This window comes from Oncorhynchus kisutch, linkage group LG30, assembly GCF_002021735.2.
Source record: "Oncorhynchus kisutch isolate 150728-3 linkage group LG30, Okis_V2, whole genome shotgun sequence".
In the NCBI taxonomy this organism is placed as follows: domain Eukaryota; kingdom Metazoa; phylum Chordata; class Actinopteri; order Salmoniformes; family Salmonidae; genus Oncorhynchus; species Oncorhynchus kisutch.
Genome location: NC_034203.2, coordinates 18,622,506 through 18,645,567, shown reverse-complemented (window position 1 = coordinate 18,645,567; position 23,062 = coordinate 18,622,506). Strand labels below are relative to the sequence as shown.

Below are 23,062 nucleotides of genomic sequence, written 5' to 3'. Positions count from 1 at the left end.
ACTGTAGGTGTACATATGCTGCTAAGATGCAGAACAATTCTGTCACTGTACTATCTCTACCCACAATCTGACTGACAGCCACAAAAAAGGCAAAGTTTTGAAATATGAAAAAACATGTTTATATGACTGGAAAAACTCTTTGGGCTAGACGAACCGTTAGCAGCACACCGACAACATCAGGTGAAATTGCAGACCGCGAAATTCAAAATACAAAAATCGGATTATTAAACATTCAAGAAAATACAAGTGTTTTACATAATTTAAAAGCTTAACTTCTTGTTAATCCAGCCGCTTTGTCAGATTTCACAAAGGCTTTACGACGAAAGCATACCCTGCGATTATCTGAGGACAGCGCCCAGCGTACAAAAGCATGAAAAACATTTTCCAAACCAGCAGAGGCGTCACCAAAGTCAGAAATAGAGATAAACTAAATCACTTACCTTAGGTCTTCCTCTGTTTGCAATCCCAAGGGTCCCAGCTACATAAAATGGTCAGTTTGTTCAATAAAGTCCTTCTTTATATCACAAAAAAGTCAGTTCAGTTGGTGCGCTTGATTCAGTAATCCACCTGTTTCCCTCATTAAAAACGCATGCAAAGGAATCCCAAAAGTTACCAATAAACGTTGTCCAAACAAGTCAAACAATGTTTCTAATCAATCCTCAGGTAACCTAATATGTAAATAAACGATCAAATTTAAGATGGAGAATAGTGTGTTCTATACCGGAGATAAATAAAGAAGTGCTCGCCCTTATCCACATGCGCCACAAGACTAGTCAAAATGAGAGCCACCTAGAAAAACTACAAATTCTAGCTCATTTTTCAAAAAACAAGCCTGAAGCCCTTTCTAAAGACTGTTGACATCTAGTGGAAGCCATAGGAACTGTAATCTGGGAGGATTTCCTTTGATTTTCCAATAGACTGCCATTTCAATTCTGGATGGATACTCCTCGGGTTTTCTCCTGCTATATCAGTTCTGTTATACTCAGACATTATTTTAACAGTTTAAGAAACTTCAGTGTTTTCTATCCAATACTACCAATTATATGCATATCCTAGCTTCTGGGCCTGAGTAACAGGCAGTTTACTTTGGGCACCTCAGTCATCCGAACTTCCCGAATACTGCCCCCTATCCCTAAGAAGATTAAGACTGAAATCGCCAAGAGTGGGGTAGGCCAGGCTTAAGTTTTCTTTACGTGTTTTCAACAGTGTTTTTAAAATTATCCAGCAATGCACTTGGATACTGGCCTTGTCTCCATTCATTTGACATTGAATGCTTACTACAGTGGCTCAGATTGTACTTTATTTGGGCTGAGATGATTTGAGAACTGTTCAGTTGTAGACCATCTACATATCAACATGAAGCCAAATGTTTTGTGTATGCTCTGTACGTGGCTCACAATGTTCTTTTTTAGGGTGGAGGTGAAATGAGAAGTATTCCATAATGTGCAATCATAAACAGGCCATTCAATATGAACTCAGATTATATATTTGTTGCTCTTATTTGTGTCACTCAGATTGAACTTGAGATGGTCTATTAATGTGAGCATTGGGTCTGGTCACCTCTCTTGGAAAGGGCATCAAAGTAGAGATCCTGAGATTAGCTGACCAGTGGTTTGTTAAATTTGACCTGTGACGGGATTTGTTGTAGTTCATGACTGAGAAAGTTTCTTCACACATATATGTGTACCCGAATAAAACCAGCATCCTCTGGGTGTGCTTTTTCATATTTGGAAATTGTTTTATAAAAAAACAGGTGTTTTGTGGCTGTTGTGCTTCTCCTTCAACGCAATGTCACACTGGATGTCGATGAGTTCCACTTGTGTGTTTGGTTGTGCTTTCTCACTGTCAAAAGACAGGGGGCATGATACAACCTCCAGCTCAGTCTCAATCTTGCCAAAGTCTGCTATATGTCTCAGTGCGGCACTGTGATGTGGGCGCATTCAGTGTGACCAGTGTCGGAAAATGAGCGAGAGACCAGCGGCTCCTTTGTCTGGAGAGCAACATAAGTTTGGCCTTGAATTCTTTCACGTTGGAATACACTGTTACGTACACCTCTTGCCTAAGCACTCCCATGGGACCTTCCCCTTTCCCCCGGGAACAAATGAAACAGAATAATGCAAACGTAAGTAAACTATTTCAATAATCAAAAACACTGCATCCTATTGGCACACACATACCTCAGAAGCAGCAGCTACAAAATACTTAACAAAACCTGTCTCTGAGCAACAACCATCACTTGCCATACCAATAAGCTTTCTCTCTGAGCAATGGAACACTGACTTTTATACAGCTGGAGAACGAGTCTGTAATTGCAGACAGCTGTCTCCCTGACGAGAGGGCGTGGTCAGCGCCAATCTGCAATGGGGCAGACCAATCAGCTGCTTGGGAGAATCCAGGAAGCCATTTCCTAAAATACAGACACATACATACAAACCCACAACACAGAAACTGGGAACGTAACATGCCCATCCCCAGTTACTAAACCTGTGATAGAGCGCTGGCAACATTCGCCGAACCCTTCACATGCTTAATATGTATATTGTATCTTTGTACAATCAGAGCCCACCGCATAATGCGAAGGTTCTGATTGTACATTTGCTTCAAAAACACCAAAGGATTATGGTCCGTCAAGACCAGTACAGGCAAGGCACTGTAGCCCACATTTACCTCAAAAAACTGTAAGGCAAGCAATAAAGCCATCGTCTCTTGTTCAATGGTGGAGTACCTTGACTGACACGAGTTGACCTTACGGGAGAAGAAACTGATGGGCCGATCCACTCCCTCTTCATCTTCTTGCAAGAGAACTGCACCCACCCCCACTATACTAGTGTTTACCTCCAACTTAAAAGGTTTGTCAAAGTTGGGGGCGGCAAGCACTGGGACACTGCAAAGTAGTGCTTTGGCGGACTCAAAAGCATAGTTACATTCTTGGGACCACTTAAATGGTACTTTGGGACTAAGCAGAGATGTAAGGGGAGCTACTACCGTCGAAATATTCTTACAGAACGTATGATAGTAGCCTACCATCCCCAGAAATCTGCGCAACTGGCGGCGAGTTGTGGGAGCAGGAAAGCAACAATTGCTTCCACTTTGCCAGTTACTGGGCACACTGACGTCGTACCACCTGCTTTCCTAAATAAGTCACAGTAGCCTTCCCAAACTCACACTTGGCCAAAATGAGGGTTAAAGAAGCATTCTCCAACTGCTGAAACACACTTTTGAAGGTGGACTGATGATCAGACCAAGTAGACGAATGAATCACCACATCGTCAAGGTAAGCAGTACAATTTGGCACATCCGCGAACACAATGTTAACTAGGCGCTGAAAAGTAGCAGGTGCATTATACATTCTAAAGGGCATCACAGTGTATTCTACGAAGTTATCGGGCGTAACTAAATCCACGATGTCAGAAGCTCGAGAGGTCAGAGGCACCTGCCAATAACCTTTTACCAAATCTAACTTACTAACGTAAGCAGCAGAGCGAATTCTATCAATGCAGTCATCTAAGCGAGATAGAGGAAAAGATTCAAACTTTGTAACTACATTTACGTGACAATAGTCCGTACATAAGCGGGACGTACCGTCAGGCTTAGGAACAAGAATACACGGGGAACTCCAGGAGCTGTTACTGGGTTTTGCCATGTCATTCTGTAATAAATAAGCTACCTCACTTTTCATTTACCTCCCTTTTCTTAGAGTTAACCCGGTACAGATGCTGATGTTTAGCATCAGCGTTCCCAACATCCACGTCATGTTCCAAGATGGACGCGCGACTTGGAACATCCTGAAACACATTGAGAAAACTATTTAACGATAGGATAAGATCATCATTGAGAGGGTAACTTTTTCAGCATCTCCGAATTACACAAGCGTTCACACTGCTGTAACGTATGGCAGGACTCCAACCCGTCCTCCTCATCCTCCTCCTCTAGGTCCCAGCCAGGCTTTAGCACCACCGCAGCCACACTGGAGACAGCGGGCTTGACCAGCTTACTTGAGAAGCTGTCTGGAGAGTCATGTATATAATATGCTTTCAGCATGTTAACCTCTCTGGGAACATTCGGCACGTGAGCGTCCCACCTCTCAACAGCCAGTGAAAGTGCAGGGCGCCAAATTCAAAACAACAAAAATCCCATAATTAAAATTCCTCAAGCATACAAGTATTTTACACCATTTTAAAGATCAAAGTCTCGTTAATCCAGCCACAGTGTCTGATTTGAAAAAGGATTTACAGCGAAAGCACCACAAACGATTATGTTAGGTTACCACCAAGCCACAGAAAAACACAGCCATTTTTCCAGTCAAAGAGAGGAGTCACAAAAAGCAGAAATAGAGATAAAATTAATAACTAACCTTTGATGATCTTCCTCAGATGACACTCATAGGACTTAATGTTACACAATACATGTATGTTTTGTTTGATAAAGTTCATATTTATTTAAAAATAAAAAAAAATACATTGGCGCGTTACGTTCATTAGTTCTAAAACATGTGATTGTGCAGAGAGCCACATCAATTTACAGAAATACTCAAAATAAACATTGATAAAGATATGACTATTATACAATTAACTTTAGATAAACTTCTCCTTAACTTCTTATAGCTGGGGGACAGTATTGAGTAGCTTGGATGAATAAATAAATGGCCTGCTCCTCAGTCTCAGTTGCTAATATATGCATATTATTAGTATTGGATAGAAAACACTCTAAAGTTTCTAAAACTGTTTGAATGATGTCTGTGAGTATAACATAACTCATATGGTAGGCAACATCCTGAGGAGAAATCAAACAGGAAGTGAGAAATCTGAGCTTGGTATGTATTCGCCACAGTTTCCATTGAAATCCCCTTGATATATTAATGATGTTGCACTTCCTAGGGCTTCCACTAGATGTCAACCATCTATAGACATTTAAATGAGACTTCCACTGTGTTGTGGGACTGAATGAAAGCAGAATCTATCAGGTGACTGCCAGTCAGCCATTTTCTGATCACGCGCATTCCTCATGGTATCCACTTGCGTTCCATTGCTCATCAAGACACAAAGGAATACTCCGGTTGGAACTTTATTGAAGCTGTATGTTAAAAACATCCTAATGATTGATTCTGTACTTAGTTTGAAATGTTTCTTCGACCTGTAATATAACTTTTTGAAGTTTGTGTCCGATGTAACGCTGACCAGAATGAGCATTTGGATATGTATACCAAACGCACTAACAAAAGGAGGTATTCGGACATAAATAACGGACATTATCGAACAAAACATGTATTCTTCGACCTGTAATATAACTTTTTGAAGTTTGTGTCCGACGTAACGCTGACCAGAATGAGCGTTTGGATATGTATACCAAACGCACTAACAAAAGGAGGTATTCGGACATAAATAACGGACATTATCGAACAAAACATGTATTGTGGACCTGGGATTCCTGGAGTGCTTTCTGATGAAGATCATCAAAGGTAAGGGAATATTTATCATGTGATTTCTTCTTTATGTTGATGCCAACATGGCGGCTATTGTGACTATTTTTCTGAGCGCCGTCTCTGATTATTGCATGGTTTGCTTATTCCGTAAAGTTTTTTAAAATCAGAAGCAAGCGGTTGCATTAACCTCTAGTGACACCCCATCCCGTGAACGGGACCATTGTCATCATCTGACACTAATTAGCGTAACGCAACGGACATAAATCTTCCTAGAAAATCTTTCTATTCATGAAAATCACAAGTGAAATATATTGGAACACAGTTTAGCCTTTTGTTAATCACCCTGTCATCTCAGATTTTCAAAATATGCTTTAGAGCCAAAGCTAGACAAGCATTTGTGTAAGTTTATTGATAGCCTAGCATAGCATTATGCCTTATTAGCAGCAGGCAACCTTGTCACGAAAATCAGAAAAGCAATCAAATTAAATCTTTTACCTTTGATGAACTTCGGATGTTTTCACTCACGAGACTCCCAGGTAGATAGCCAAAGTTCATTTTTTCCCAAAATATTATTTTTGTAGGCGAAATAGCTCCGTTTGTTCTTCACGTTTGGCTGAGAAATCGCCCGGAAATTGCAGTCACGACAACGGCAAAAAATAATATTGCAAATTGCATAATATTGACAGAAACATGTTAAATGTTGTTTATAATCAATCCTCAAGGTGTTTTTCAAATATCTATTCGATAATATATCCACCGGGACAATTGGTTTCTCAGTAGAAGCGATTGGAATAATGGCTACCTCTGTACTTTACGTGAGATTTCTCCGGGAGCATCATGTGACCACTTGCGCAATGTAGCCCCCTACGGGTATTCTTCAACATAAATGCGTAAAACTACGTCACAATTCTGTAGACACCTTGGGGAATACGTAGAAAGCGTAAGCTGGTTCATAACATATTCACAGCTCAATGGGGACTCATTGGCACGCAGCGCTTTCAAAATATGGGGCACTTCCGGATTGGATTTTTCTCAGGCTTTCGCCTGCAACATCAGTTCTGTTATACTCACAGACAATATCTTTACAGTTTTGGAAACGTTAGAGTGTTTTCTATCCAAAGCTGTCAATTATATGCATATTCTAGCATCTTGTCCTGACAAAATATCCCGTTTAAAACGGGAACGTTTTTTCAAAAATGAAAATACTGCCCCTAGAGTCGCAACAGAACCTCTACGGGATCGGTGTCCCCACCGCGGAACGGTTGAGGTAACAGGCTATTTTGATTAGCATGAGGTTGTAAGTAACAAAACTTTTTCCCAATAGATAGACATATCTGATATGGGCAGAAAGTGTAAATTCTTGTTAATCTAACTGCACTGTCCAATTTACAGTAGCTATTACAGTGAAAGAATACCATGCTATTGTTTGAGGAGAGTGCACAGTAATGAACTTGGAAATGTATTAATTAACCAATTAGGCACATTTTGGCAGTCTTGATACAATGTTTTGAACAGATATGCAATGGTTAATTGCATCAGTCTAAAACTTTGCGCATACACTGCTGCCATCTGGTGGCCAAAAGCTAAACTGTGCCTGGGCTGGAATAATACAATATGGCCTTTCTCTTGCATTTCAAAGATGATGGTAAAAAAAACATTTAATAAACACATTTTTTTTTCTTTGTATTATCTTTTACCAGATCTAATGTGTTATATTCTCCTATATTTCATATTTCCACAAACTTCAAAGTGTTTCCATTCAAATGGTATCAAGAATATGCATATCCTTGCTTCAGGTCCTGAGCTACAGGCAGTTAGATTTGGATGTCATTTTAGGTGAAAATTTGAAAAAAGGGTCAGATTAACTTTGCCTTAGGAAACATTGACGACGAGTTTACACCAGGCTCTCTAAGAGTCTTATATCACACTATCAAAAAGTTTTTGTAAGGTGGTTGTACTGTATATCCTGTTGTCACAGTGGGCTTCAGAGCACAGTAGTACACTGCAGAGTCAGACAACTGTACCCTCTGGATCATCAAGTGGACTGATTTGGTGACAGAATTCATATGGGCATTAAATCTCCACTTGAATCTACTGTATCTACAGCTGAGAGAGACATATCCTGTATTAACACACTTCTTTCTTCGACTGAGTAAATCTGTCTGCTCCTCTGCACTCCGGAAACAAAGAAGAATGCCTTGGAACTTTAAGGTTCTATCTATATAGAATATTAGTCACATAACATCTAATTGATCTTTGCATGGTTCTTCATGGTCTGTGTAGTTAGATTTTTGAAAAAGTATATTTTAAGTGAAAAAATATAAAACCTGAGAAGTTCTATCTGCATAAGCCCATTTCAACATTATAAGGTTCTATCTGCAATCCAATCACAAGCCTGAGCAAATACAGAAGGACCAATCAGAACACGCCTTTGCCATCTCTCTCTAGTTAAGGTCTCTAAGCTGATGTAGCCAGCAATAATGGCATGCAAGTAAAAGAACAAAACTGTCAGAAGTCTTTACCATATAAACTAACGTAAAAAATTAATAAAAAGTTAAACAATTAAACAACAATAACGAGGCTATATACAGGGGGTACCGGTACCGAGTCAATGTGCAGAGGAACAGGTTAGTCGAGGTAATTAGTACATGTAGGTAGGGGTGAAGTGACTATGCATTGATAATAAACAGCAAGTAGCAGCAGTGTACAAAACAAATAGGGGGGTGGTGTCCATGTAAATTATTCGGTGGCCATTTGACTAATTGTTCAGGAGTCTTATGGCTTTGGGGCAGAAGCTGTTAAGGAGCCTTTTGGTCCTAGACTTGGCGCCCCTCTACCGCTTGCCGTGCGGTAGCAGAGAAAAAAGTCTATGACTTGGGTAACTGGAGTCTTAGACAATTTTTTGGGCTTCCTTCTGACACCGCCTGGTATGTAGGTCCTGGATGGCAGGAAGTTTGGCCCCAGTGATGTACTAGGCCGTACGCACTACCCTCTGTAGTGCCATGAAGAGCAGTTGCCATACCAGGCGGTGATGCAACCGGTCAGGATGCTCTCGATGTAGAACTTAATTTAATTTTGTCCCCCTATTTCGTGGTATCCAATTGGTAGTTACAGTCTTGTCTCATCACTGCAACTCCCATAAAGACTCGGGAGAGGCGAAGGTTCTAGAGCCGTGCGTCCGACCGAAACACAACCCAGCCAAGCCACACTGCTTCTTGACACGTTACTTACTTAATCCGGAAGCCAGTTGCACCAATGTGTCAGAGGAAACACTATACACCTGGCAAACGTGTCAGTGTGCATTGCACCCGGCCCACCACAGGAGTCGCTAGAGCACGATGGGAGAAGAACATCCCTGCCGGCCAAACCCTCCCCTAACCTAGACGACGCTGGGCCAATTGTGCGCTCTTACCGACTGTCTTGGTGTGTTTGGACCATGATTGTTTTTTTGGTGATGTGAACACCAAGGAACTTGAAACTCTAAACCCGCTCCACTAGCCCCGCCTATGTTAATGGGGACCTGTTCGACCCCCCTTTTCCTGTTTTCCACGATCAGCTCCTTTGTTTTGCTCACAAGAAAGGAGAGGTTGTTGTCCTGGCACCACACTGCCAGGTCTCTGACCTCCTCCCTAGGCTGCCTGGTAAAATAGTGTTCTTCTATTATTTATGTATTCAAATAGCTACAGTTTTCTTAAAAACTGAACATGTATTATTCAGAAGTGTCAGACAGTTCCAAGATTGACATTTTAGAAGCGTACATTTTAATCTGTAATTGCAACACCCTAAAGAAACTGACTTACAATTGTCTCAGGATTTTGATACTCTGCACTTTAGTTACCTTTAAGGTGATAACATTAATGGGTAGTGAAAGAAGAATTCATTATAAAACAGTTCTGATATAATGTTAAAGTCCCATGGTCACAAAATATCTGGATTCCAGTAACATCAGGTATTGAGAAAAATACAATGATAGCCATTTCCTATCAAAGATAAGCGCAGCAAGAACAACAGATGTCCACAGCCAATGTCCCATAATTATCGTAGGATACAAAGGGAAAGTCAAACTGATGTTATTATATAGAAACTGGTCTGCTCTCTTGATTCATGTCTTTGTAGCAGCACAGACCTAGACCATGCAGCACAGCACAGAGGGGATGTTCAAATACTGTAAACAAGTCATTTTAAAGTAGAACGCAACATTTTCTTGGTAATTTGGCCAATTTGTGGTTGATGCTGGCTTTTTCATTACTCTATACACAATACTGGATATAATGTTGCTTTTTCTAAATTCATCTAACACTACTAGGCCAACTCTAAAATTAAACAATGGTCTATTTTCTAATCCATGAGATATTGTAATGGCATTTTAATGTCTCTTACATCTACATTTACAACCAGGTCTCAGAGCATTTCATAATGTCCTGTAAGTAAATCTGAACGAATCAATTTAGTATGATATTTTACAATTCAAATGCTATGTACTAATTTGTGGATGTCTATCATCCATTTTGAAGAAAATGTTAATAATTACAATTTGTATAATATGCTACGATTTTGCAAAACATACAATATGTTATGAATTTGCAAAATGTATGACATGTTACAAACTCTAATTTGTTGTTGCTGATGTTAGCTAGGTGACTAGGTGGCTTACACTAACGTTAGTGGATAACATTAGCTAGACTAGGGGTTAGGGTTAAGAGTTAGGTTAGATTGTTAAGGTTAGGATTAGGCAAGGTTTAGCAAAAAGGGTTAAGGATTTGTTTTAAGTAACTTTGTCTTCTGTAACCATACCAAATAAAACGTTTCATGCTAATTTGAGTGTCCCGGATTTACATGTACTATGTTAAGTCTAGTCTATGAGACTAGGCTGACATTTAAAGCTGAATTGGAAGAGGTAGCTTTATTGACATAAAAAATATGATTATCAACATCTGCTACCACTAGTCATGGGAGTATCAAGGAGATAATGAGAAGGTTACTGTGTCAATTTTAAAGAGGTGTTCAATACTGTACAGACAGGTGTATTGTCAATGTGTAGCTCAGTATGTTTTTGTAAAGGGGTTGTGTATCCTGTTGTCACAGTGGGCTTCAGAGCACAGTAGTACCTAGCTGAGTCAGACAGCTGCACCCTCTCGATCGTCAAGGGGACTGATTTGGAGTTGGAATCAAGATCAGCATGAAATCTCTCCTTGAAGTCAGCAGCATTGTCCCCAGTTCCAAATTTGAACCGCAAAAGCATATACTTGGGGAAGTCGTTTGCTCCCTGTTTGTACCAGAATAGATATGGACTTGGATCGTCTGTTTCATAATGACAGACAAGTGTTATTTGTCCTCCTTCGGTAGCCGTCTCAACTCCTTTTGTCTGTAACACTCTGTCTCCTCTGCATTCTGGAGAGAAATGATGTAAGTAGAAAAATAAAGGGTGTTTGATGATTTATACCCATTAAATAATTGGGAACATATAGAGTGAGCAACTTTCTCTGTTTTTCATGGCAACATAAAGGGATAATTAAGGCAATGGCAGAAAGCGAATCAAAAAATAGTTATCATACCCCAGCAAAATGCAGAAAGAACCAGAAATTTCTTCAGCCATGATTCCATGTTTACTGTGAGATGTGTAGGTAAGGAGAGAGCAAACACACTTGTATGTATCAAAAGCTTTTGAAACCACTTCTTTAACTCTGCCTTAGGAAGCATTGAGGAGGAGCTTCCACTAGGCTCTCTAAGAGTCTTACATCACACAATCAAATAGTTTTTGTAATGAGGCTGTATATCCTGTTGTCACAGTGGGCCTCAGAGCACAGTAGTACACAGCAGAGTCAGACAGCTGCACCCTCTGGATCGTCAAGGGGACTGACTTGGAGTCTGCATCGAGATGGGCATCAAATCTATCCTTGAACTCAGTGGCATTTTTACTTCCAAAAGGAAAACGGCCCAACATGAACTCTGGGAAGTCATTCACTTCAAGCTTGTACCAGAACAGGTAGATATTGTTCATACTAACTGCATCAAATTGACAGTCCAGTGTGACCTGTTCTCCCTCAGTAGCGATCACATCTCCTGGTGGCTGAATGACTGAGTCTTCTCCTCTGCATTCTGGAAAATAATGTAATACACATTTGTATTAGGGAGAAAATAATCAAGCAGAATATTTGATTGAATAAAAATAGTATTATACTGAAAAATGTTTTTTAAAAAGAAATGGATTCGAGAATGAAAAATTATATTACAATACCATAACAACATGCAGCAAGAATCAGTAAATTACTCAGCCAGGGTCCCATGTCTGCTACTGTGAGATCAATGGGAGAAGAATAAACCACTGATGTAGCTAGGCCATGATGACACCATGAAATCCTTTTCTCCTCCTCTTTGTGGGCATTGTCAAATATTGAGAATCCTGAGGCAAACACTCTACAGAGCTAGATGTGAAATTCAGCCTGGAATCAAACCCCCCCTGGAACTCATCACTATTGCTCCCTTCTGAATAACGATCTCTTCTCAGGACATACTGAGGAGAGTTCCTAGTTAACTGGATGTACCAGAAGAGATCAGGAGATGTACTACTGGTAGTGTAGTTACAGCTGAGTGTTACCAGTCCTCCTTCAAGGGCAGTAACATGTCCACTCTGCTGGTCAACAGCCTCACCTTTGCAATCTGAAAAATACAGTATATATTTTGGGGTTTTATAATACATTATATGCTTAGGTTCATAGAATGAGAGTGTAGAAAGGAGAAGCACTATACTGTACCAAAATAGCATGCAGCCAGGATAAGTAAAGTATTCCTAAGCCAATGTGCCATTATGCTTCATGTAAGAATAGACTGTTATAGACTTTATGTTCCATCCACTGTAGGGGCTTTGCAGTAGGGGAGAAGCTTATTGTATATTCAATTATTTAGTTAAACAGCAAGAGGGATTCCTAGTTAAATTTGATATATTTATATATACGTATATATTTATTTATATCTTGTTTACATAATGTAATGTCCTTTAAAATTATAATCTGGCAGTTTGGGGTTTGAAGAAATATATTTTGTGTTCAGGCCACATTGAGTTCATCCGACAAATAAAATACAATTGATTTTGAATTTTAAGATCCCTTGAAGTATTACAAAAAAACAAAAACATTTTGATTAAATGTTTTTTGGTCTTACTGCAATTAGTTCATACAAATTAATTGAATGAATAACAGATGAATAACAGATTCACTACACTACATTTTCTGAAGTGTCTGTCCGATATCTCAGAGAAATAAGAAAGATCAGGAAACAGTTTGTTGTTTTTTACATGTGTTTTTTTGGCATTAAACAGTCTCCATATATACTTCTATTTATTTTTTCAACTGGTACCGTGGGACCTTCAGATGAGTCTTGAGGCCTTTGGGCATCCTAGACCAAACAACCAACATACGTTTTCGTGAGTCTCACATTTCCACGGAGTGGTTATATTAGTGTGTACCCCAAACTGTTCTGATGCTACAAACCGAAGTTGGCAAATAGGCTGTCCCAAGACGCTTGTATGGGTCAAAGATTAAAACGGACAACACCATTGTGCCATACTAGTTTGTAGGCCGTTCGGACGCTACAGATTATTTTGTGAGAAGACCAATTATTGGGATGTCTCATGGTCTGACAAACATCGTTCTAGCTCTGTCACCTTTCACTGCAGACACATCCAATGCACCACAGATGCATCCAATGCACCACAGACACATCCAATGCACCACAGACACATCCAATGCACCACAGACACATCCAATGCACCACAGACACATCCAATGCACCACAGACACATCCAATGCACCACAGACACATCCAATGCACCACAGATGCATCCAATGCACCACAGACACATCCAATGCACCACAGACACATCCAATGCACCACAGACACATCCAATGCACCACAGATGCATCCAATGCAAACAAAAAACAGATATCACTAGCTTAAACTGGCAGATCTTTATGGGGATTTTATTATTATGCTCATTAGATTTCCATGGGGGCACCGACATCAAATATATATATTTTTGTAAAACAGTAGTCAAGTCAACTGATGATTGGATTTATGATTGAAACCAATGACTTACCCTCGATGCAACCATGATCATAATCCCTGTCTCCGAGGTGCATATTAACGTAAACGTTGGGCAATGACATCACCATGCAGTGGTGTAAAGCGTTTAAGTATAAATTCTTTAACGTATCTGTACGGTAAGATGTATATTTTTGACATCTTTTACTTCACTACATTCCTAAAGAAATTAATGTACTTTTTAATCCATATACTTCCACTGAAACCCAAAAGTACTCATTACATTTTAAATGCTTACCAGGACAGGAAAATGTTCCAATTCACACACTTGTCAAGAGAACATCCCTGATCATCCCTACTGCCTCTGATCTGGTGTAACGGTCGTCGTATGAAGAAGGTGTGGACCAAAGCGCAGCGTAGTAAGTGTTCATGTTATTTTCATTTAAACTGAACACAAAACAAAATAACAAAGAGAATGAATGAAAACAAAACAGTCCTGTTCTGTCAGGTGCAGAAACACAAAACAGAAAACAACTACCCACAAAAACCATGTGGGAAAAAGCTACCTAAGTATGGTTCTCAATCAGAGACAACGATAGACAGCTGCCTCTGATTGAGAACCACACCCGGCCAAACAACAAAGAAATGCAAAACACAGAAAATTAACATAGAATACCTCAGTCACACCCTGGCCTAACCAAAATAGAGAATAAAAGCCTCTATGGCCAGGGCGTGACAGTACCCCCCCCCCAAAGGTGCGGACTCCGGCCGCAAAACCTGACTCTAAAGGGGAGGGTCCGGGTGGGCCTTCTTTACGGCGGCGGCTCTGGTGCGGGATGTGGACTCCAGCTCCAGCTTGGCCCACTTAGGTGGCGCCTCTGGAGCGGGGACCCTCGCAACGGGCCCCGGACAGGAGGGCAACTCTGGCAGCGCCGGACAGCAGGGCGACTCTGGCAGCGCCGGACAGCAGGGCGACTCTGGCATTTGTTCACACCAGATACTGACTGGTTTTCTGATCCTACTTTCTTTTTAAGGTATCTGTGACCAACAGATGCATATCTGTATTCCCAGTCATGTGAAATCCATAGATGAGGGCCTTATGAATGTATTTCAACTGACTCATTTCCTTATATGAACTGGAAAAAGCTTGTGTGTATATTTTTGTTCAGTGTGTAAAATAATTGCAAATTGTGAATAAAAGAAACACAAAAATAATATGCAATTGTGACAAGAAAGGGTTAAAACATAATGAATGTATATTCTGTTTGGTGGGGGAAATTATTCTACAACACAGACACCTGTAGTGTTGACATGCTGCATGCATCATTGAAAAGAATAGGAGCAAATTGATGATTCTTTACTGACACCTATTGACTCTCACCAGTACAAGCATTGTCATTGTCAAGTTTTCACCTTGTTGGGCAGAATGTTGAACACTAGATGGAACTATTGTATCATTATTAGACATAGATTTGCTTTTGAGTGTTCAGAGATTGAAGACTCTTGTTCTTCTGACTGTCATGGAAGTGACTAGAGTCTTCAAAGGTGTAAGGATATTTAGGAGTATAAAACTAAGGTATTTGATGCAGTGCTACTCCATTCATGTTATACTTCAATATGAAGAAACAAGTTAGAAATTAATAACTGATCTTGACATGAAGTTAGGGTTAGAGTTATGGGTAGAACAGAGGTGGTTAGAGTTGAGGACATATTCATTCTTCTGCCTGTTGATAACTTTCTCCCCGTAATCAGATGTTCTATGTTTTTGTACATGTCTCTGGGTTTCCTGTCACTTTGGTTCTCAGATCACAGTAGTAGAGAGCAGAGTATGTTACTTCAGCAGAGGAGATCTCCAGATCCACGTTTGGCATTTTTGTCATGATTTAGAGTGAACCCTGGTGTAATATCCACATACTCCATAATCAGTAACTGTGGTGCTGATTTGGGATATTGTAGATTCCATAGAAGTGTTACAAGAGGTGTAGTTACAAGAGAGAGTAACTCTGTCCCTTTCTGAAGCCACTTCTACATCAGTGTAGGGTATTAGTACCTGTTTACAACTGAAACATAAAACATATGTAATATATAATCATTGAAACCCACATGGAAGATTGAATTAATTACAAATGAAGTATGAAGATAAAAACTATTCAAAGTTTTTAAAAAACATGCATCCTCATTTCATGCATTATTATGATAATCTTCGATTTGAAAAATAAATACACCTTAACATAATCAAAATCAGTTTAAATGAAAATGTTATGACTTACCTATCAAGTCAGAGAAGAGTAACAGTGAACAGAACAACATTGTAGATGGCAGGATGTGTAGAATAAGCACCAGCTGTTGATGAAAAGCACACCATCAACTGTCTATGTTCTTCATGGTAGTATCATGTCTTATCTTGACAATTCATAATCTAATCAAAAAAATGTTATTGGTCACATGCACATGTTTAGGAGATGTTGTTGTGGGTGTAGCGAAATACTTGTGCTTCTAGTTCTGACAGTGCAGCAATATCTAACAAGTAATGCCTAACAATTTCACAACAAATGGAAAGGAAAGGAATGGAATTAAGAATATATAAATGTATGGACGAGCAATGTCAGAGCGGCATAGACTAAGATACGGTAGAATAGAATAAAGTATATACATATGAGTTGAGTAATGGAAGATATGCAAACATTATTAAAGTGATATTGTTCATAATCCAATCCTGAGTTTTATACTCTAGCTCCTCCTGTTCATAATATTGAAACAAAGATGTTTTATGTGTACATTTAATTGCATTTTGCAAATAATGTATGTATTAAATGCTCCACTTGATGGTGTGGTCAAACAAAATACATCCAATGCATGCAAATCTATAACTAACTGACAGGTCTGTATTCTGTTCAGTGCTGAGTCAGTGAGTTACAGTATGTGTCACTGTGGACGTCACAGTACAGTAGTACAGAGCAGTCTCTCAACTTCAACAGAGGAGATCTCTTGATCTGTACAGGTCTTCTCTTTGTTCAGTATACCAGTGAGGTGAGAGTATGGAGGTTTATCTCTCACTACAGTCCTAGAGACATGGTGGATGAAGAGGAGGACTTGGGGAAATGATCCTGGATACTGTTTATACCACAGTACACTGTATGCTGAGGAGTAGTTGCAGGAAAGCTGAACATTCCTACCCTCCTCTCCATACACTTCTTGTTGGTTTAGCTGGATGATCTGTTGAAAACTGTCACCTGCAAATGTGAAGAGGTGTTGGATAAATCACAAGGTAGATGTATTTGAAATGAGGAAAGATCTTGGTATTTACTCTAAAATCCAATAGCATGGAAAAACTATGAATTAGCCTAGTTAAAAGAATAAGAGGAATACAGTAACCTAACCTGTCAGAGCAGAAAATAACTCAGTAGAGAATTGTATCGTAGCTGAGCTTACATGATGGAGTGAAGTCCAACACAGTTTTTAAATGAAAATACTTTTTTAAAACTTAACTAGGAATCCCCACCCCTTCCCTAAAATATGCATAAGTGGAGTTAATCATGACCTGTCAGGTTTTCGTACAGTGTTTCTGGATTTCTTGTCAGTGGAGCTTCAGGGCGCAGAAGTACAGAGCAGAGTCTCACTTCAGCAGAGGAGATCTCCAGATCCACACAGGTTCTCTCTTTATTCAGATTAACAGAAAGTTGAGGGTAACCATGTTTAGCTCTTATTATAGAGGGCTTTGAGGTGACTGTAGTGTAGAGGAGGAATTGGAGACCTGATCTGATCCAGAGTACTGTCTGTACCACATCTGATTTTACTGTATAGTTACAGGAGATAATAACTCTGCTTCCCTCTAAATAATACTCCTCAGGACTGGTTGGAGTAATATCATCCTCTAAATTATAACCTACAAGGGCTGAAATCAGTAGAATATAACAGAGCAGCATCATGGTCTATGTTACAGAACTGAAATGAATGTGTTATTTAGAAAACAGCAAAGCCAAAACTCTGCTGTGACTCTGAAATGATAAGTAGGCATATACAATATTGCACCTCCGCTATACATAGGTTTTTAGACACAACCACCAGGTTTCATTCAGTTTGACTGACAGTCGAGGATCCAGACCTGATGCCCGTGATGGAGACCCAACACCATGCAGGATAAGCAGGATATACTGAGGAGCTGATCCAGGGTTCTGGAGATACCATTGAAGAGAGACTGCAGATGAGTAGGTGCATGAAAGTGTAATATTACTACCTGCTGGAGCATACACCTCCTCTCTGATTGGCTCAATGGTCTGACCATTACTGTCACCTGCAAGAGATGCAAAATATGTTATTCTTCTATTATTACTTATTATTATTATTATAAGATCTATTTTCAACACATCAACATTTAGTTTAGATTCAACATAACACCAATAATAGTAGATTACTTTTGTGCAACTACTAAAAGCATAATAAATGTTGCGATTGACATTGTGACTGAATCTGGAAGTTAAAATGATAACACACAGCACAGCAAGATTTGTGTATTAAAAAAAACATCCTCCTCCTCCTAGTTCTGAATGGACCATCTCTTCTCAAACCTTTGAAGCCCCACCCCGAGTTGTCAGGTGAGCAGAAGTAACGCCAGACTTCTTGTTGCTGCTTGATTCCACTGTCACATCCTCAAAATGCAGAGCAGCACTGAAATGTGATTAAATTAGTCTCCCCTTTTAAATTAGATACAACTGTGTTATTTATCTCCATATATTTTCTTGATTTTAAGTCAACAGAGTTGGCAGAAGGACCTGACCTGTCTACTGTGATGTCATAGGGGAAAACATTGCTAGAAGGGCATATCTGTAAAATAATTGTTTTGTTAAACATGAGGCAATTCATTCATTCACTTTTTTTTCATCCTCATATCTAGAATCTACAGTATACATCTGCAACATATTCAGATCACCAAATGAGTTTCTGTCACTTTCTCATTTGTTTCAACATTTTATTATTGTATATCGAAAATATTTCACTGTTCATTTCCATTTATATTTTTTGTCTACTGAAGGTAACCTATTAATGAAAATGTTTATCTTAGGGGATGTCAGTGTTTTCAGTTTAGATTTTTGTACAGTGTGTCTGGGTTTTATTTCACTGTGGGCTTCCGAGCAGAGTAGTACAGAGTAGAGTCTGTCACTTCAGCAGAGGAGATCTCCAGATCCACACGGTTGTCCTCTTCTTCATGTATGAGGGTCCATTTTGTACTATCAGTGTTGGTTATGATCCCAGAGTAGTCCACTATGAGGAACTGTGGAGTGGATCCAGGGTGCTGGAGGTACCATAACAGACTGTTGGTTAATGAGCTGTTGTATCTACAGGAGAGTTTAACACTACTACCCTCCATAACATCCACTACATCTCTGTCTGGAGTAATTATGTCTTAAACACTTGTACCTGTAAATAATAACAACATGTATTACTGAGTCAATGTACACAGTGTACAGTATATCCACACTTGGTGTTTCAAAGTATATTACCACTTGATTATGATAATACCATATTGTAATGAATACTGGACAGTGTATATTCTGCTATTACACATTCAGTTAATGGAGAATTTATTCTTACCTACAAGTGCACAAAAACAAGACTGAATAGAGCCACATCATAGCCACTGGGTGTTAGACAGATACTTCTCTAATGATCTTCTCTTGGAACATTCACTCTCTGGTTGAATCAGTTACACTCATTACATGTTATGTGTAACACTAAGCTCCTCCTCTTGACACAATAGAATGGGTGCATGTTGACTCATTCTTGATGGTACTATTGTCAACTGAAACTTGGGACAGAGCAGAAATGCTCTCTCAGGCGATGTTAGGTTTTTGTACAGTGTTTCTGGGTTTCCTGTCACTGTGGGCCTCAGAGCACAGTAGTACATAGCAGAGTCTGTCTCTTCAACAGAGGAGATATCCAGATCCACGCGGGTCTTCTCTTTGTTCAGTTTACCAGAGAAGCAAGAGTCAAGAGAATCAGCTCCCTGTCCAATCCCACTGTAGTGTGGGATGAGCAGAAGGTATTGGGGAGATGATCCTGGAGACTGTTTATACCATAGTAGAGTGTTTGCTGAGGAGTAGTTGCAGGAAAGAAGAACATTACTACCCACTTCTGCATACACTTCATGTTGATTTGGCTCTATAGTCTGCTCATAGGTGTCTCCTGCAAATGGGAAGAGATGAACATTAAGTCATTTTTTAAATTGAAATAAACATGTATTTTTGTAGTTTTCTAAACAGAAAACATGAGACTACTTTGAAAGCCATAACTTACCTATTACTGAGAACATAATAAATGACCAGATAAACAACATGGCTGGGGTTGGAAGTCAAACTGACTAATAGCACAACAGAACCTGACTTCACTTGCAAGGTATTCAGTTGATCATTTCTGCTTAGTTTACCTACAAGCTCCACCCCTAAGCACGGTTGCTTTTGTGAATCTCAATCTCTCCTTTCCTCTCATTTGTCCTCTCTTTTGTGATACTGCATCTCTCTTTGCATGTTGTATGAATCACATATGAAAGGTTTGTATACAGTGTTTCTGGGTTTCCTGTCACTCTGGGCTGCAGGGCGCAGTAGTACAGAGTACAGCAGAGTCTCACTTCAGCAGAGGAGATCTAAGGTTCTATCTATATAGAATATTAGTCACATCACGTCTAATTGATCTTTGGAAGGTTCTTCATGGTCTGTATAGTTAGACTTTTGAAAAGTAAATTTTAAGTGAAAAATAATATAAACTGGGAAGTTCTATCTGCATAAACCCATTTCAACTTGACGGTATAAGGTTCTATCTGCAAGCCAATCACAAGCAAATACAGACGGACCAAATACAGACGGACCAATCAGAACATGCCTTTGCCATCTCTCTCTAGGTATGGCCTCTAAGCTGATCTAGCCAGCAATAATGGCATGCAAGTAAAAGAACAACAATGTCAGAAGTCTTTACCAAATAAAATAAAGTAAAAATAATAAAAAGTAAAACAATAAAACAACAATAACGAGGCTATATACAGGGGGTACCGGTACCGAGTCAATGTGCACAGGAACAAGTTAGTCGAGGTAATTAGTACATGTAGGTAGGGGTGAAGTGACTATGCATAGATAATAAACAGCGAGTAGCAGTAGCAGTGTACAAAACAAATGGGGGGGTGGTGTCCATGTAAATTGTCCGGTGGCCATTTAATTAATTGTTCAGGAGTCTTATGGCTTTGGGGTATAAGCTGTTAAGGAGCCTTTTGGTCCTAGACTTGGCGCTCCGGTGCCGCTTACCGTGCGGTAGCAGAGAAAAAAGTCTATGACTTGGATAACTGGAGTCTTAGACAATTATTTGGGCTTCCCTCTGACACCGCCTGGTATGTAGTGTTAACTCGAAATGACACAACGACAACGTTCCAGTTTAACAACGTGTACTATACTGTATGAACACACTACAAGGTAGCCATTCCACTCAAGGCTAGGTCCATCAACAACCAAACTTCCCACGAATTCACACTCTTGACAGAGTGATAGCCCCGTAATAACAGAAATATAGGGATACTTAAAACATGAACTTAACAATCTCCCTCTTTTCTTTAAAGACAAATAAAACATTAACAACATAATTAAATGTCCAAGTATTATTCAAGTTTCCCATTACAAATACGTTGTGACAGTTTTTAGTTGTATTACTCAAGCTGCCACTTTCCATTCCTGAGAGCCTGTAGGAGCACAAGACCCGATGCTCCTTTTTTGTCAGACAGTCAGCAAGCTGTTCCTTTGTGGTCGACCACAGAATGTGGTCTGTGCTTGAATAAGTTCCTTGATGCTGCTAATCTGAAGACGAAGTCTTTTCTCTGTGACAGACTTGGTTGACTTCACAGCATCAACTAATGAGTAGTTGTCAGTGACACAAACTACAGGTAGAATGTGCTGTTTTGTCTCACCAGTGGTGAGCTCTGAGAACAGAGTTACAAGAAAGATAGCATTGTCAATTCCATCCGCAAGAGCAAGGGTATCTCCAATAAGTGTGCTTCGGACAACCATTCTAATCCTTTGTGACTGCCAACAGATAGGTGAGAATCTTCCTCCTTCAGCCATTAAGACGATTTGATGTCCACCTTGTGTTCCTCCATCTGTAAAGTTCCCTAGCGACGCATCACTGAAGACAACTAGTTTCAAAGAGTCATCTTTTCCAACATGCTTTAAAGTCACGTGTTGTGATTTCAGTTTACAAACAACTTTGTTCGCCTCATGAATGGTTTGTACAGTGGCGTGTTTTGTGTTAGATGCCAAGTTGCAACCATCAAACATTACATCAGGTCTACTCTGTCTAGCAACCCATAAAATGTGTCCTATCTTTGACCTCAATTGATCAGCTTCAATTCCACAGAGAGGGGAATGACACAACGACAAGGTTCCAGTTTAACAAAGTTTACTATACTGTATGAACACACTACAAGGTAGCCATTCCACTGAAGGCTAGGTCCAACAACAACCAAACTTCCCACGCAGGCGTACTCTTGCCTGAGTGATAGCCCCGTAATAACAGAAATATAGGGATACTTAAAACATGAATTTACCAATCTCCCTCTTTTATTTCAAGACAAATAAAGCATTAACAACATAATTAAATGTCCAAGTATTATTCATGTAGGTCCTGTATGGAAGTTTGGCCCCAGTGATGTACTAGGCTGTACGCACTACCCTCTGTAGCACCTTACGGTTTGATGAAGAGCAGTTGCCATACCAGGTGGTGACGCAACCGGTCAGGATGCTCTCAAAAAATGTTATTTATTTTTGTCCCCCCATTTCATGGTATCCAATTGGTAGTTACAGTCTTGTCTCATCACTGCAACTCCCGTACGGACTCGGGAGAGGTGAAGGTGGAGAGCCGTGCGTCCTCCGAAACACAACCCAGCCAAGCCACACTGCTTCTTGACACATTACTTGCTTAATACAGAAGCCAGCTGCACCAATGTGTCAGAGGAAACACTGTACACCTGGCAAAAATGTCAGTGTACACTGAACCAGGCCCACCACAGGAGTTGCTAGAGCAAGATGGGACAAGAACATCCCTACCGGCCAAACCATCCCCTAACCCAGACGACGATGGGCCAATTGTGCGCCCCCCCATGGGTCTCCTGGATGCGGCCAGGTGCGACAGAGCCTGGACTTGAACCAGGATCTCTGCCACTCGGGAGTCCCCGCTGTAAAACATTTTGAGGATCTGGGGACCCATGCCAAGTCTTTTCAGTCTCCTGAAGGAGAAAGGTGTTGTCGTGCACTCATAACGACTGTCTTGGTGTGTTTGGACCATGATTGTTTCTTTGGTGATGTGCACATCAAGGAACTTGAAACTCTCAACCCGCTCCAGTATAGCCCCGCCGATGTTAATGGGGGCCTGTTCGACCCCCCTTTTCCTGTTTTCTACAATCAGCTCCTTTGTCTTGCTCACATTGAGGGAGAGGTTGTTGTCCTGGCACCACACTGCCTGGTCTCTGACCTCCTCCGTATAGGCTGTTTCATCATTGTTGGTGAAGTCCAGGATCCAGATGAGGTGTACAGTCCCAGGGTCCTTAGCTTAGTGCTGAGCTTTGTG

The 23,062-nt window shown here is 40.2% G+C and overlaps 1 gene segment (V, D, J or C); it reads right to left on the bottom strand.

Moving 5' to 3' along the window:
• Positions 1-11,156: 11,156 nt before the first annotated feature.
• LOC116358548 (T cell receptor alpha variable 38-1-like) lies at positions 11,157-13,560 on the bottom strand. The segment is given in 2 exon segments: positions 11,157-11,521; positions 13,518-13,560. Coding segments are annotated over 2 exon segments (408 nt in total).
• Positions 13,561-23,062: the final 9,502 nt, after the last annotated feature.